This window comes from Vulpes vulpes, chromosome 16 (assembly GCF_048418805.1).
Source record: "Vulpes vulpes isolate BD-2025 chromosome 16, VulVul3, whole genome shotgun sequence".
Classification (NCBI taxonomy): Eukaryota; Metazoa; Chordata; class Mammalia; order Carnivora; family Canidae; genus Vulpes; species Vulpes vulpes.
In genome coordinates this window covers 55,806,050-55,821,361 of record NC_132795.1, presented here as the reverse complement: position 1 = coordinate 55,821,361, position 15,312 = coordinate 55,806,050, and the positions used below count along the sequence as shown (strand labels likewise).

The 15,312-nt window shown below is 56.2% G+C and overlaps 2 protein-coding genes across 3 annotated transcripts; one reads left to right on the top strand and one right to left on the bottom strand.

The window, feature by feature from the left end:
* ATF4 (activating transcription factor 4) lies at positions 1-2,482 on the top strand. 2 transcript variants are annotated; one of them, XM_026017391.2, is made up of 4 exons: positions 1-65; positions 199-556; positions 1,159-1,476; positions 1,570-2,482. In XM_026017391.2, the coding sequence occupies exons 3-4, from the start codon at positions 1,251-1,253 to the stop codon at positions 2,394-2,396; spliced, it is 1,053 nt and encodes a 350-aa protein (XP_025873176.1). In that variant the 5' UTR covers positions 1-65; positions 199-556; positions 1,159-1,250; the 3' UTR covers positions 2,397-2,482. The 2 variants fall into 2 exon arrangements, with proteins under 2 accessions (XP_025873176.1, XP_025873177.1); XM_026017392.2 differs by lacking the exon at positions 1-65 and having other exon boundaries at positions 439-865.
* Positions 2,483-9,134: 6,652 nt separating this feature from the next.
* RPS19BP1 (ribosomal protein S19 binding protein 1) lies at positions 9,135-12,696 on the bottom strand. The gene is made up of 4 exons (XM_026017387.2): positions 12,547-12,696; positions 12,242-12,370; positions 9,971-10,068; positions 9,135-9,630 (listed from the first exon to the last, which is right to left on the bottom strand). The coding sequence occupies exons 1-4, from the start codon at positions 12,596-12,598 to the stop codon at positions 9,496-9,498; spliced, it is 414 nt and encodes a 137-aa protein (XP_025873172.1). The 5' UTR covers positions 12,599-12,696; the 3' UTR covers positions 9,135-9,495.
* Between the last annotated feature and the right edge of the window lie 2,616 nt (positions 12,697-15,312).

The window sequence follows — 15,312 nt, the reverse complement described above, 5'->3', positions numbered from 1 at the left end:
AATAAAAACCTTCCTTGAGGTGAAAGACTTCTCTCCCCGCCCCCCAGGCTGACGCCGGAAGCGAGGTGTGTCTGAGGAATCCCTCCGCGCTCCCCGGCGGCAGAGGGAGGAGTGGCTCTTTGATCTTAGTAGCCTTGTAAAGTAGCGCGCCTCTTCCCTTTCTCGAGACGTTGTTAGTAACAACTCTTCTCTTCACAGCTACCCCGTGGACCTAAAAGTCGCTGGTCGGACACGATAGGGCGTCGGATCGCGAAAACGGGTGGGTGGGAGGCGCGGGTCACGTGACCGCGGCGGAAGGATGTGCGGTGTGATGCGTCCTCATAGAGGCAAAGTCTATAAAGGACCCTCGATCGGCGCGGCGCGGCCATTTCCCTTCCTCCCGCCTGTAAATGTAGATTCCTGTGGCAAGCGCGCTCCTTCCCTCCTCCAATCCCGCAGGGTCCGCGGCCGCCATGGCGTATTAGAGGCAGCAGTGCCTGCGGCAGCATTGGCCTTTGCAGCGGCGGCAGCAGCACCAGGCTCTGCAGCGGCACCCCCCAGCGGCTTAAGCCATGGCGTAAGTACGGGGCCGCCCGCGCCGTGCTCCCCCGGGTCGGCGAGGGCAGTCGGCCCGCCTGGGCGCGGCCTGGGGCGGGGCGGGGCGGTGCCGCGCAGGGGGAAGCGGCTTTACGAGCGCCCCGGACGCGTGGCCCCTGTTTGGGTGTTCTCGAGACGCCGACGCTTCTGGGTCAGGAGAGTGCGGCCCGGCGGGGAGAAGCGAGCCCTCGGCGACCCCGGCCGCGGCCCCCGACGGCTTCCCGCCCGGGCCCCCGCGAAACGTGGCAGGGGCCAAGATGGCGGCGGGGCAGGGCGGCGGCGGCGCAGCGTGAGTCACGGGCGGCCGTGGGCGGGGCCGGGCGGCCCGGGCCGTATTTGGACAGGAGCCGGGCGCGCCTCCTCCGGCGGCGGGGGGAGGGGCGGCCCGGCCCCGAGGGCGTCCATCTTGGGCGGCCTGACCGGGCCGCGGGGAAGGTGGAAGCCATGGCCCCGGGGCCACGTGTCCCCGAGCCTCTGCTCCCGAGTGGAGTTCCAGTCTGGCTGTCCTGGCCCCGGGAGGAAGGGATGAGCTTCCCGGACCGGCCGATGTCGAAGGGGTTTCGGTTTCTGGTTCCGTTTCAGGCTTTTCACGGCATCCAGCAGCAGCGTTGCTGTAACCGACAAAGACACCTTCGAATTAAGCACATTCCTCGATTCCAGTAAAGTCCCGCGACATGGCCGAGATGAGTTTCCTGAGCAGCGAGGTGTTGGTGGGGGACTTGATGTCCCCCTTCGACCAGTCGGGTTTGGGGGCTGAGGAAAGCCTAGGTCTCTTAGACGACTACCTGGAGGTGGCCAAGCACTTCAAACCTCATGGGTTCTCCAGCGACAAGGCTAAGGCGGGCTCCTCCGAATGGCTGGCTTTGGATGGGTTGGTCAGTGCCTCAGACAACGGCAAGGGTGAGTGGGGGTCCTTGGCCGCGGGGTCTGGTCTCCGGGCTGTTGCCGAAGTGTGCGTCTGACCTCACGGGTTCCGTCTTGACTCTTTTGCAGAGGATGCCTTCTCCGGGACAGATTGGATGGTGGAGAAAATGGATCTGAAGGAGTTTGATTTTGATACTCTGTTCAGTATAGATGACCTGGAAACCATGCCAGATGAGCTTTTGGCCACGTTGGATGACACGTGTGATCTCTTTGACCCCCTAGTCCAGGAGACTAATAAGGAGCCCCCTCAGATCGTGAACCCAATTGGCCATCTCCCAGAAAGTTTACCAAAAACAGACCAGATTGCCCCCTTTACCTTTCTGCAACCACTTCCACTCTCCCCAGGGGCCCTGTCCTCCACTCCAGATCATTCCTTTAGTTTAGAGCTAGGCAGTGAAGTGGATATCTCTGAAGGAGATAGAAAGTCAGATTCTACTGCTTACATTACAGTGATCCCTCAGTGCATAAAGGAGGAAGATGCCCCCTCAGATAATGACAGTGGCATCTGTATGAGTCCTGAGTCCTATCTTGGGTCCCCCCAGCATAGCCCCTCTACCTCCAGGGGCTCTCCAAATAGGAGCTTGCTGTCTCCAGGTTCCCTCTGTGGTTCTGCCCGCCCCAAACCCTATGACCCCCCTGGAGAGAAGACCGCAAAAGTAAAGGTTGAGAAACTAGATAAGAAACTGAAAAAAATGGAGCAGAACAAGACAGCAGCCACTAGGTACCGCCAGAAGAAGAGGGCAGAGCAGGAAGCCCTCACTGGTGAGTGTAAAGAACTGGAAAAGAAGAACGAGGCTCTGAAGGAGAGGGCAGATTCTCTAGCCAAGGAGATCCAGTATCTGAAAGATTTGATAGAGGAGGTCAGAAAGGCCAGGGAGAAGAAAAGGGTCCCCTAGTTGGGGGTGTTAGGAATGTGTGCTTGTACATAGGCTTGCGCTGAAGCTGTGTTGTAATAAATTATTTTGTAGTGAAAGTACTTGAACTCCTGTGTACCTGGTTTCTTGTCTCAATTTCTACCCTGGTGATGGTGACCAAGTGGGGTTGGCTCAATCCTGTTGGGCCCAGGGCCTCCACAGGAGACTCTGGGGGTGAGGCGGAGTTCTGAAGAGATGAGATGCAGAAGTTCTTAGCCAGTGCTGGGCTCAAAGGCTGGCAATCTGACCATAGGAAGCCTTGCTGCAATTGGTGTGCAGGCCTAGCTCTCCAGGAAGAGCTGGTCTTGACATTCATCTGAATGGCGATGGGGACACCCAGTGTGGCACCAGGTAGTGTTGTGAGCATTTTATGTGCTTTCTCCTGGTTCCTGGGGTAACCCTGTGGGCCATTTACTCTGGGGGAAGTAGGTATGTGAAGGAACCTATGGCTCTTCACCCATTTGGCCCCTTGAAGAGCTTGGAAACAAGTGGAATGTGAGGGTCTGTCTGCAAGGTGGGCCTGTGTTTCCCTGACCTGCTTCCCAATGCCTAGCATAGTAACTGGGAGAGCCAGCCCCCTGTTGGGATGCAAGCAGCGGTGACCCTGATGGGAACATTCCTTTGGGGCACTGGAGGGGGTGGACATCTTCCCCTAAGATTGTAGGATTCCTCACAAGGCCAAGAGCTTCCCACATCTTACCAGGGTCTACCTACCAATTGCTATTAAAATATCACAAGATCCCCTGCCTTTAAGCTGAACCGCTAACCAGCCAAATACGGGGATTTACTGGTTAGAAAAACAGCATCCGGGCAGCCTGAGTGGCTCAGCAGTTTAGCACCTGCCTTCAGCCAGGGAGTGATCCTGGAGACCTGGGATCAAGTCCCATGTCGGGCTCCCTGCATGGAGCCTGCTTCTCCCTCTGCCTGTGTTTCTGCTTCTCTGTGTGTCTCTCATGAGTAAATAGAATCTTTAAGAAAAAAAAAAAAGCATTCACTCGGCTATACATGTTAATGTTAGGAAAACCAAGTTCTATTCAAAACTAAAGGTTTTAAGTAATCACAATGTGGGACTCAAAACTCAGGAGTCCAGCAGGTGGCCCCCAAGTCCTTCTTTGTAAGAATCATGTTATCCGAGGGAGCTAAGGCCTGGAGTGGTTGAGTGACTGGCCCAGCTACCAGGTGGATTCAGACCCAGGCAGAAGGACTCCAGTGTGCACACTTCTAGTCTGTGTGGCCCCAGAATTCCTTATAGACAGGATTATAGGGGAGCCCAGGACACTCGTCTTAAAGCTGAGGTGGGGTACTAAAGTGGTTTGTTGCAGGTCAATATGAATGTGGAGGCTTTCTTAAAATCACATTAATTTTCCACAGAATCCTACCTGGTGGTTTGGTGAGTTGCTGGAGGAGAGTGGGGAGCCCGCGGCCACTGCCAAGGGCCCCCACATGCGCTGCCATATGTGGTTCTGCTCTGTGCCTCACCTCAGTGTTGTGACCTTACAGAGTTTTGGGGTTTTTTGTTTTTGTTTTGTTTTTTATCCAAGATAGGAAATAAAAATCTACAACTACAAAAGCTGCTTCCTTGTCCACCCCCAACAGTTCATGCTTTGCACAATCATCCTGGGTCTGGGACATACGGGGTGAGGGCAGGAGGAGGACATGGAGACTTGAGAGGAAGTGAGACAGCCGCCCTGACACATCCAGTGCCAGTGGGACCCTCTCCCCTCAGAGACGGTGGCCCACTCCTCCATTTGACAGAAACCTTTCCCTGGGGTGCCCTGAGGGACAGTGCCTAAGGCCCGGACACTGAGCTATGCCTTTTCCCAGGCCCCTGCAGCTAAGGATTCCCCAAACCCAAAGGCAGGGATGGGATGGGCAGCAAAGGTCCCTGTGGAGCCTGTAGGCTCAGACCACAGACCATGCTCAGCCCTTGCCCTCCTTCACCCTTCCTCGCTGTGCTCTGGCCACGCGGGCTTCCTGCAGTTCTCTGCTAAGCTCATTCCTGCCTCAGGACCTTTGGAGCGCTCTGTGCATCCAGTAAGATAAGTCCTCAAAGGTTAGATACTATCTTCCTTATCACCAGCACTTGGTTCCTCTTTCAAGAAAAAAACTTCTTGCTGCTCCCACCACTCCCATGCCTTCGTCCTTGAGCTGCGCCCTCTTGCTTCCCCTCTGGGCACCCAGCCTCTCGCCTCTCCAGCCGTCCAGACCTGCCCACACATTAGTGCTCAGCCCCAGTCCCATTTCCTCAATAAATTCCTTGTGCTATAGTTGCTGGCAACATTAGAAAATAAATAAAAGCCATGCCTTACGTCAGAAGAAGCTTGGCAAAAACCATCGAAGCCTGTCAGGGACACTTATAAATGAGCTCTATTATCTCCTGTCCTCCACTTAGTGCTGGGGTGTGGCAATTCTCAAAAGCCCTCTGCTCCTGAGACCGACAGCAGCGCCACCTAGGACACTGCTGAAAGCTAATTTCTCAGCTCCACCCCACCTTCCCTGAGTTAGCAGTTTGGGGGATTAAACCCATCACTCTGCATTCCAATGAGCTTTAATGACTCTCCAGGGCTCCTTTCCTTTTTTTTTTTTTTTTTTTTTTTTTTTTAAGATTTTACAAAAAATATTATTTATTCATTCATGAGAGACCAGGGAGAGAGAGAGGCAGAGACACAGGCAGAGGGAGAAGCAGGCTCCATGCAGGGAGCCTGATGTGGGATTCAGTCCTAGGCCTCCAGGATCATGTCCTGGGCTGGAGGCGGCACTAAACCGCTGAGCCACCCGGGCTTCCAGGGCTCCTTTCCTCTCTTATGCAGGTCTCCTACGTCCCCCCAAAGACCTTCCAAGATGACTCTTATGTCCCACCCCTCTGCTTTACCGTTTTATTTTTTACATACCCTATCTCTAGTTGAACCTATTTGCATGTGTGTTTATTTACTGTTTCCCACTCCCCAGTGACAATGTGAGTAAGCTCTTTGATGGCAGAGATCTTGCTGTCTTGTTCGTTCCCATATGTCCAGGACCTACAAGAGTGCATGGCAAATAATAGTAATTACTGGGCAGTCCAAGGGGCTCAGCGGTTTAGCACCGCCTTCAGTCCACGGTGTGATCCTGGAGACCAGGGATCGAGTCCCACGTCGGGCTCCCTGCATGGGGCCTGCTTCTCCCTCTGCCTGTGTCTCTGCCTCTCTCTCTCTCTCTCTGTCTCTATGAATAAATAAATAAATTTTAAACAACAACAACAAAAAATATATAATAGTAATTACTAAGAGCTACTTAGAGTTCAGAGGTAGGGCTCTGAGGGCTTTCAGGTTGTTGGCTCATAATCCGCATTAGGGGTGGTAAGGAGGACCTGATGATTGCAGCTGCTTTAATGACGCAAGTCTGTGGGTGGACGGTGGCCCAGTGCCAGGTGATCTAGACAGCGACAGAGGCCTTGCTCAGCACATGGGCTCTCCATGCTTGAGAGCCCCACACAGACAGAGGGATGGGGAAGGGGGTGGGAGAGTGAGGCCAGCCCCACCGCTGTGGGCCCTGCTAGGCCTTGGTCTGCCCCAGAGCTGGGCTCTACCCCTGCTGCGGTGGGGGTGGGTGCGTGGGGGGAACGGGGGCTCCCGGTTCAGCGCGAGTCCTCTGCTGCCCACCTAGGGGCAGAGCCACTGAGCTCTGGGCACTGCACGCCTGTTTTGCCCTGAGGACGAGGCCGCAGGTCCGGGAGATCAGGAGCAGACCTTCATGTTTCTCTCCGACTATTCATGAGCCACCCCTCCCCACCCCACCCCCGTGGACTCATCCTGGGTGCTGAGGATTCAGTAGTGAGGAGAACAGACCAAAATGTCTGCTCTTGTCCTGGCAAGGAGCCCGCCAACAGGGCCTCTACCGTGGCAGTGGGCGTGGAGCGGATCTGCCCATGTAAGATGGGTGTTTAGGGAGGCCCTCCCTGGGAGGGAGTAAGCCCTGAGTGCCCGGGGTGGGGGGGTACAGGTGGCCCAGGGCCTTGTAGCCATGATGGGACTTGAGTCTCCCTGTGACTCGGGGAGTCCCCAGAGCAGGAGTGGCCGCTATTTGAACAGGGTTCCTCTGACAGTCTGTGGGTGGCAGGTGGGCAGGGAAAGAGGACCTGGCCGGGGTCAGCACGGGGGACGAGGACAGCCTGGATGGACGGTAAAGGTCAAGCGAGTCAGGCCCTGGTGCAGGGCAGGAGGGGACACGACAGCGGCTGAGCACCTGGAAGGAGGGAGCTTCCATTTCTCGAGCTGGAGAAAATCAGGCGAGGAGCAGGGCTTTCATTTCAACTCTCAGATGCCGGCAGAGGGTGTGTCAGGTCTCAGCGTGCCCCTTCCACACGCAGGCGGGCCGGTGAGGTGGCCAGACACCAGGAGGACGTCCAGGTGGAGACGCAAGCCCCCGGAGCGGCACCTGAGAGCCAGCACACCTGTGCCGGGCACCGCGTGGCGAGGGAAGGCAGCTCAGAGGCCGGCGGATGCTCATGCCAAGTCGGAGGTGACAGTGCCAGGACTCAGACTGTGAGGCTGGGTGACCTCAGGGGAAGGAGCAGGGGCTCCTGGGTGGGAGGCCAGAGCAGGCTGCCTGGAGGGCACGTCCAGGCTTCAAAGGATTGGGAAATTGTGGATGGAGAGAAATGAGGGACCCGGAGAAAGCTGGCCCAGCAAACCCCGCAACGGGCACGTGCTGAATGCCACAGTCCACCCACCCGTCCCTGAGGGCCGCCGCCCAGCTCTGCTGCAGGAAGTCACCCAGTGGGGACACACCGGCTCCTGCAGGGGCCTAACCCTCTGTCCACAACCAACTGGGCAGGCCTGCGGCTGCGCCCCAGCAAGGTCCCATGTGGCGGTCCTGCCCCCCTCCCGTCAGGCTAAGTCCTAACCAACCAGGAAGGGTGGCTGGCTCACACAGCCTGCCCCACTGTGGAAACCCCAGGGCTGGGGGGGACCCTCCCATCGGTCACCAGGAGTCCCTCCAGCTTTGCTCTGTATGGTCCATATCTGCCAGCGGCCCCAAAGCACAAGAAGCAAATGCTTTGTATCCACTCAATGTCTCAATGGAGGAAGGCCTCCTCCTCCCTGGTCTCTTTAGAGCCCGAGCGAATGTGGCAACTCCGTGTCCTCTTATCTGGGCCCTGTCCCTCGTTCTCCAGCTGATTGGTCAGCCACCAGGTCTTGGAGCTCATGGTCAGCACCCCCATCCTTGACTTTTGCACACACACCCGTCCCCTAATGGTGGCACATCCTCCCTCCTCCGGGACCTCTGGTAGGGTCTCCCAGGCCCTCAGCCACCTCCTAAGCACTTGCACCAGAATTGTCCAGAGTGATTGTTTTTCCTTTTAAATATATCTTTACTTATTCATTCATGAGAAGCACACACAGAGAGAGGGAGAGACATAGGCAGAGGGAGCAGCAGACTCCACACACCTGAGCAGGGCTGGGTCCCAGGACCCGGAGATCACAATCTGAGCCAAAGCCAGACCCTTACTGACAGAGCCACCCAGGAACCCCTGTCCAGGGTGATGGTTAAAAGCAGGTCCCAGAGTCCTACCTCCACCCACTGGACCAGGATCTCAGAAGTGAGTCGTAACTTTGGTCACCCGAGGGGAGCACGGACACCCACCTCACCAGTGCCAGGCGGCATAAATGGAACATGAGCACTACTGGAAAGCCCACAAGCAGAGAAGTGGCAATAGCCCGGAGCCGGGCCTGTGACTCTACAGCTGGCGGGGACACCTGTTGGGGTGAGCACGAGGGCACCTGCGCAGCCGAGCCAGCTTCTTGCTGAGAGGCTGAGGCGGACGGGAGGAGACTCTGAGGATATCCAAGTTTGCCTCTCCCCCCAAGGCGGCTGTTAGAGCTCAGCAGGCAGGAGCCCTTCCGTGGAACAGGCCCATGTGGGGCAGGCTGGTCCCTAAGGGCTGGCACCACAGCACCCTCCCCTCCCGGAGGCCCCTACACACAGGTCCCCTGTGGTCCTCGCTTCAGATGGAGAGCTGGTCAACCACCAGGAGCGGACCCCGGGCTGTGGGGGGTGGAGCCTGCTCCCTGCTGGCCAGAAGGACCCAGCATGGGGCTGGCAGATGGTGGCTCCCAGCTGAGCGGCCACAGGGGCCCCTCAGCAGTCCTCCGCTAGGCAACGCCATGACCACACAGGGGAGCAGAGCTGGACGGAGCTGCCCAGAGCAGAAGGGGAAGGTTTCCTCCACACCGAAGACCCATCCAGCCAGCATATCCACACACTCATGCTCTCGCTCAACATGTGCCCATCCCTGGCACGTGCCTGCTATAAGGGGTCCAGCCTGCCCTCACAGGGGTGCAGCCCCAGCTTCCCGCTTGGGCAGAGTATGACGCCCTGCTTCTTGAGGTCACTTCCTGAGTTGACCCCTCCCCACCCCATCCCAGAGCACAAACCAGCCATGCCCCTGCTTCCTGAACCCCAAGCTGACTGCTCTGCAACGAAGTCCCCAGCCCCCGCAGATACTATGTCTGTCTCCAGGGCTGTCTTATCAGCTGGGGCCGCCACCTCCAGGGGAGGAGGGCTCCTCTCAGGCCCATCAGCAGATGCTGGGTGAGGTGTTCTCCAGGGCACCAGTTGCTCTGGGGCTGGACCAGAGGAAATCTGACTCAGAACAAAAGGATCATGGGAGATGGGGAAAGGCCCCCCAGTGCCGGAGGAGATGGGAGACACCCCATAAAGTAGATTAGCAGCACACACTGCTCTTGAGTCCACATTTATTAGGCCCTGGAAGCCTGCCCAGCAACCCTCCTGCTCCTAGAGGTATGGCCCCGAGGGCTAGTATCCGGCCTCACTTGGGCCAAAGCAAACAAAACAGTCAGAAATATTTTCCAGAAGGTAGACGGCTCCTTCCAAGCCTGCAGATGTCAGCTCTGGTCTGAGTGCATATCCTCCCCAGGGCTTCCAGCTCACCAGCTCCATGCTAACCACCCTGCCCTGGCTCTGGCCCGAAGGCTTCCCTGTGCCAGGCCAGCAGCTTAGCAGGGGCCAGGGGCCAGGAGAGGCTGTGAGGCCAGAGGAGGAGATGGCCTGAGCACCTTCCCTGCTGTGTTCTCCTGGAAGCCTAGCTGCCGAAGTATTCCTGCTGGAACTTCTGGAAATCTTCCTCGGTGAACACGGTGCCTTCAGCCTCCTTCTTCTTTTTCTTCTTGGCTACAGGCCGGTCACAGGCCTTGCGGCCCCGGTTCTGGCGCACAATCTGGGGATGTGGGGTGGGAGGGGGGGAGGTGTTAGGATCCCTGGGTGGTATCTCTCTGCAAATGAGGAGACAGCCCCTTGGAGCTACACGACCACAGCTTACTAAGTGCTACCCTTTCACTAGCTACACCATTTCCACTTAGAGGAACAAACCAGGCCCACAGGCTCATAGGGAAGTTAGGCCAGGCCCAGCCTCCAACAGCCCTGCTCTGCTCTCCACCTTCCAGAGGGGTGGCCCGACCTCTGCTCTGTGATTAGGGCAGAGACTCCCACAAGTCTCAGAAACAGCCTTGGCTCTCCCCACCCAGGTTCTGGTCCCATAGCCCACCCCTCTAACAAACCTGCTGGGTGACTGACTCAGCCACTGTACTTCTTGCGCTGGTCATAAACTTCAGGTTGACTCCGAGGTAGCCTTGACACTCTTGCTTCTGGAACTCAGCTGTGGATGGCAGGCAGGGGGGCATCATTTCAGAGGTACTCCTGGGAAGCCTCTGAGTCCCCTCCTGACAGCTCTTCCCCACCCCCTACCAGCCATGCCAAAGGCCCTGTGTCCCACCCTGGGTTAACTCCAGCACCCCGGGCCCTCTTCTATCAAGTCTACTCTCCACATGATCCTACAGAAAGCACCCCCTCAGCCCCTGGCTCCCAGATCCTCAAGCGACTATTGCAACAAACAAGTCCTGAGCATTTACTGTCAGACACTGGTCTACATGCAGGGCATACAGCAGAAAACAGACAGAAACTCCAGCCCTCGTGGAGCTTACAGTCCAGAGCAAAGAAACACAATAAGCAAGGTAAATAGTATTTTAGAGAGTGATATGTTTTATGAAGAAAAATGCCACAGTGAAGAGAAATGAGGAATGTCAGGGGTGGAGGGTTGCAATTCTAAATAGGTGGGTCTGAGCAGGCCTTAGTGAAATGACGTTTTAGCAAAAACTCAAGGGAGGGAGTGTGGGAAGAGTATTCTAAGCAGAGGGAACAGCCAGTGCAAAGAACCTGAAGAAGTGTGATCCTTGTGTTTGGAGAACAGAATATGGCTAGACCGGGGAGGGGAGAGCAGGAGGAGAGAAGACGGAGGGGGGCAGACCATGCGGGGGGCAGACCATGCGGGGCCTCATTAGGTACCAAGTCCGATGAAAGCCATTGGAGGGTGTGGGGGGACTTCACTGGATCACTGGCTGCTGTGGTGAGAACAGTATTACCAGGTGGGGGAGTGGCTTTTTTTTTTTTTAAAGATTTATTTATTTATTTATGATAGTCACACAAAGAGAGAGAGAGAGAGGCAGAGACACAGGAGGAGGGAGAAGCAGGCTCCATGCCGGGAGCCCGACGTGGGACTCGATCCCAGGACTCCAGGATTGTGCCCTGGGCCAAAGGCAGGCGCTAAACTGCTGAGCCACCCAGGGATCCCTGGGAGTGGCGGTTTTAAAAGGCTTTTAAAATAAGCCAGGTAAGAGATGATGCCGCCCACAGCAAGGTGGCAGCCACAGCGGTGGCTCAAGAGTCCCCTCATCACTTGCAATGCAGTGTGACAGGGTGGTGGGACAAGGGCTGCGATTAAGGTGACCCGTGGCACCCTATGCTCCCGTCTCACACCAGCATCGCTGCTGCTCAATCGCGTCTCACTTTCCTGCCTCCACACTTTGGCTCGTGCTGTTTCCTGCTTGGAATTCACAGTTCAACAAACCCCTGAACATCCTTTATGTACCAGGCCCCGGCCATTCAAAGACACACCCGGAGCTCACCAGGCCCTGCCACATGTCCTAAGACCCCAGCATCCAGCCCGCACCTGTCCCTCCCATTAGGTGGCATCATATCTCCAAGGATGCTCTCCTGGAAACAGCTCTGTTCTGGGCTCTGTTCCCTCTTTATCCTCCATCCTCAGCCAATTCAGCACTGCCGCTCATCAGCGCTCCCCGTCTTCACCACATCCCCGCCCCCCCCCCCAGCAATCATCCCCGCACCATCGTGGCCGCGCAGTCTACAGTGTCTCGCAACGGAAAGGCAGCCAGTGAGAGCGCATCTCTGCAGACAGCGCTCCCTGGTTTCTACCTGTACCACCTGGGCAGGTGCCCGTTTCTGCATCTGAGGAATGGGGGTAATGACAGCGCTGACCTCACAGGGTGATCGCTTCTTTTTGGGGGGGGGGGGTGATCGCTTCTTTATGCAGGATTTGGAACAGCATCTTTTCCAGGCTTCTGTCTTGCCAGTGCTCAAAGCCACGAACTTCTCCCAACCCTGCCTCGCGATCTTCTCGGGAGCTCTTCCCGTGGCTCACTCTCACACCTCCCTCAGGTTCGGCCTTAACCGTCGCGCGCGCACAGAGGTCTGATTTGGCTTTTGATCCTCCGGCCCGGCCGCCGCCCCCCGCCTTACTGCGCAGCCTGACTCTGATTTGGCTTTTGATCCTCCGGCCCCGCCGCCGCCCCCCGCCTTACTGCGCAGCCTGATTCGGAAGCTCTTCGCGGCTCCTCTCCCCACTCGGGCGGCGGCGCGGGCGGCCGGGACGACGTGCTTCGTCCGCGCCCGGAGCACCCCAGGCAATGCCCGGCGGCCTCTCGAGCTCAGCCTCCAGCGCCTCCTCCCCAGGGGCCGCCCCCTCCCCAGCTCACCGAGCGCGGACTTGGGCACCTTCCCCTTGGCCGAGTTCCGCAGTTTCTGGGCTTGGGTCGCCTTCGCCTTCCGGCCCCGCTTGGCCCGGGCCCCGCTAGGCTTGGCCTGGCCCGGGGCGCCCTGGGGGGCTGCAGGAGAAGGGAGAGACGGGCGGACCCGGCTGACGGGGCGCGCAAGTCTTCCGTCCCGCCCGCGCCACGTCTGGCTTGGAGCGTCCCGCACCCTCAGGGGTCCTGCCCGCCGCCCCCGCTGCCCCCGCTGCCCCTCCGCCCGCGCCGCGCGTCCCGGGCCAGGCCCGCCTCACCCTCCGGCGCCCCCAGCAGCTCCAGGCCCCGCCGCAGCAGGGCCGCCGACATGGCTGCACCTAGCTCCGCCCACACACTCAGGGTACTTCCGCCTTGGCCGCCCTCTTGGTCTCCGCGGAAACCCGAGCGGGAACAGAAGGTTCCGGAGCGAGTGGCCGGAAGTGCCCGCCTGCCTTAGGACGCCTGCGCGTGGAGTCGCCGCTTCACTACAGAGAGGAAATAGGGGCGGGTTCGGGGGCGGGGCCAACCTGCCGAAGGACGCATTTGTTGTCCAATCCCAACCCAGCCGGCCCCTGGCGCACAAGGCCACGCCCACTCCCGGGAGCGGTCGGTTACCCTCCCTGGCGGGTGGGTCCTGCGGCTCAGAGACCCGCGGCTTCGTGGTGCCCGAGGGTTTTTCTGCATTACCAAGTTTTTCGATAAAGCGAAGTGTACAGCCGGATTCTTTTTTCTCCAAACATCAACCGAAGCAGCATATCGCACAGGTCGAGTATGGTTGAGAATCCAGCTGTCTTCCATTAAGTCGGACATGAGAAGAGGTTTGCAAAAATGCAAAACCCTATCAGTGGTTCGCCGCCCGTGTTTGGAAGATACAACTATTTCATTAGAAATATTTCACATAAGGCCGGAAAAAAAGAGTATGTCTGACAATAAGGTCACCGGGCCACTGGGTCTCCCACAGCTCATTATTTATACCATGCAATGGGTTTGCTATTGACTTTTTTTTTTTTTTTTTGACTTTTATTTTTTTTAATTTATGTATGATAGTCACAGAGACAGAGAGGCAGAGACACAGGCAGGCTCCATGCACCGGGAGCCCAATGTGGGATTCGATCCCGGGTCTCCAGGATCGCGCCCTGGGCCAAAGGCAGGCGGTAAACCGCTGCGCCACCCAGAGATCCCTGCTATTGACTTTTAAAAAATGAATTAATATTTTTAAAAAGATTTTATTTATTTATTTATTTATTCATGAGAGACACACACACACACACAGAGAGGCAGAGACACAGGCAGAGGGAGAAGCAGGCTCCCCTGATGTGAGACTGATCCCAGGACCCCAGGATCACGACCTGAGCCCAAGGCAGACGCTTAACCACCGAGCCACCCAGGTGCCCCATGAATTAATACATTTTGTTAACTTATTAAATTTTAAAAATTAAAATTTTCTCAGTCTTAGTTTCTCATAGTGGTAAATATCAATAGGTATTTACACATGGAAAAACTCTCTGGGATCCTGAATTTTTTTTTTTTTTGAAAATTTTTTAAGAGTGTAAAGTCTCTTATTTTTTTTATTTATGATAGTCACAGAGAGAGAGAAGCAGGCTCCATGCACCAGGAGCCCGACGTGGGATTTGATCCCAGGTCTCCAGGATCGCGCCCTGGGCCAAAGGCAGGCGCTAAACCACTGCGCCACCCAGGGATCCCTGTAGAGTCTCTTAGACCAAGAAATTTGAGCCCAGAAATGACTCTTCTTACAGTGGGGAAGAACCTTGCCTTGTTCACAGCTCCACCCGCAGCTCCTAGCCCAGTACCTGGCATGCAGAAGGCACTCAAAAAATGAGTGGTGAATGACAAGAAGTATGATTTGAGGGCCTGCACTGTTGAGAGTGGGGCATAGAGATGACTCAGCTGGACCTGCTGGGCGGGCCTCACTGTCTGACGTCCATCAGCTAGTCCTCAGGGGAGAGAACACCAAAATAGATGTTAATAATAGCAAATAGTATGTCAAGGTGTCAAGGTACTGTTTACATTTTTTTTTTTTAAGATTCTACTTATTTATTCATGAGAGACACACACAGAGAGAGAGAGAGGCAGAGACACAGGCAGAGGGAGAAGCAGGCTCCCTGCAGGGAGGCCCATGTGGGACTCAATCCCAGAACTCTGGGATCACGGCCTGGGTCAAAGGCAGACGCTCAACCGCTGAGCCACCCAGGTGTCCCCTGTTTACATTTGTTAACTCATTTACCTCCCACCACCCAAAGGAACCTGTCCAGGTCTCTCTCTCTCTGTCCCACACACAGACACGTGTTGGTGTCTGAGCTGGAAATGAAGACATAGAGCCTGACCTGAGTGTGTGTGTGCTGTAACCTGCACCAGTGTCGAGGAGAATAGTGCTGTGCTGCGGGGTGGGGCCTGACAAGCCCACAGGATCAAGACATCTCTGAAGAAGAGGAGATGTACCTTCAGTGAGGGTACATTACCTGGGACAGGACTGGCACCAGAGGAGTGACCAAGGAAAGGTGTTTTTTTTTTTTTTTAAGGTTTTGTTTTTTGTTTTGTTTTGTTTTGTTTTGATGGAGAGAGAGCGAGCACAAGCAGGGGGAGTGGCAGGCAGAGGGAGAAGCAGACTCCCCACTGAGCAGGGAGCCTGATGTGGGGCTCCATCCCAAGACCCCAGAATCATGACCTGAGCCAAAGGCAGACATTTAATCGACTGAGCTACCCAGACACTCCAAGGTAGGGTGATCTAATTGGCAAAGGACTCCGTGAACTTGCCTTAAGGACCCTGTGTGTGTGTGTGTGGGGGGGGGGTGGTCATGGAACCGAGTTACGTTGTCAAAGATGCTCTTTTTATTTGTTTCTAAAAGAGTTAGATTGTTTTCTTATTATGTTTATAACTAATTGTCTTTTCCCCTTTCCCACCCATGCCCCACTGTAAACTCCACAAGGGCAGGAATCTTCGTTTTGTTCATAGTTCTCTCTCTAGCTCCTGGAACATGTAGTAAGCACTCCATAAATGTACAAATCAGACGGATGAAGGTTGA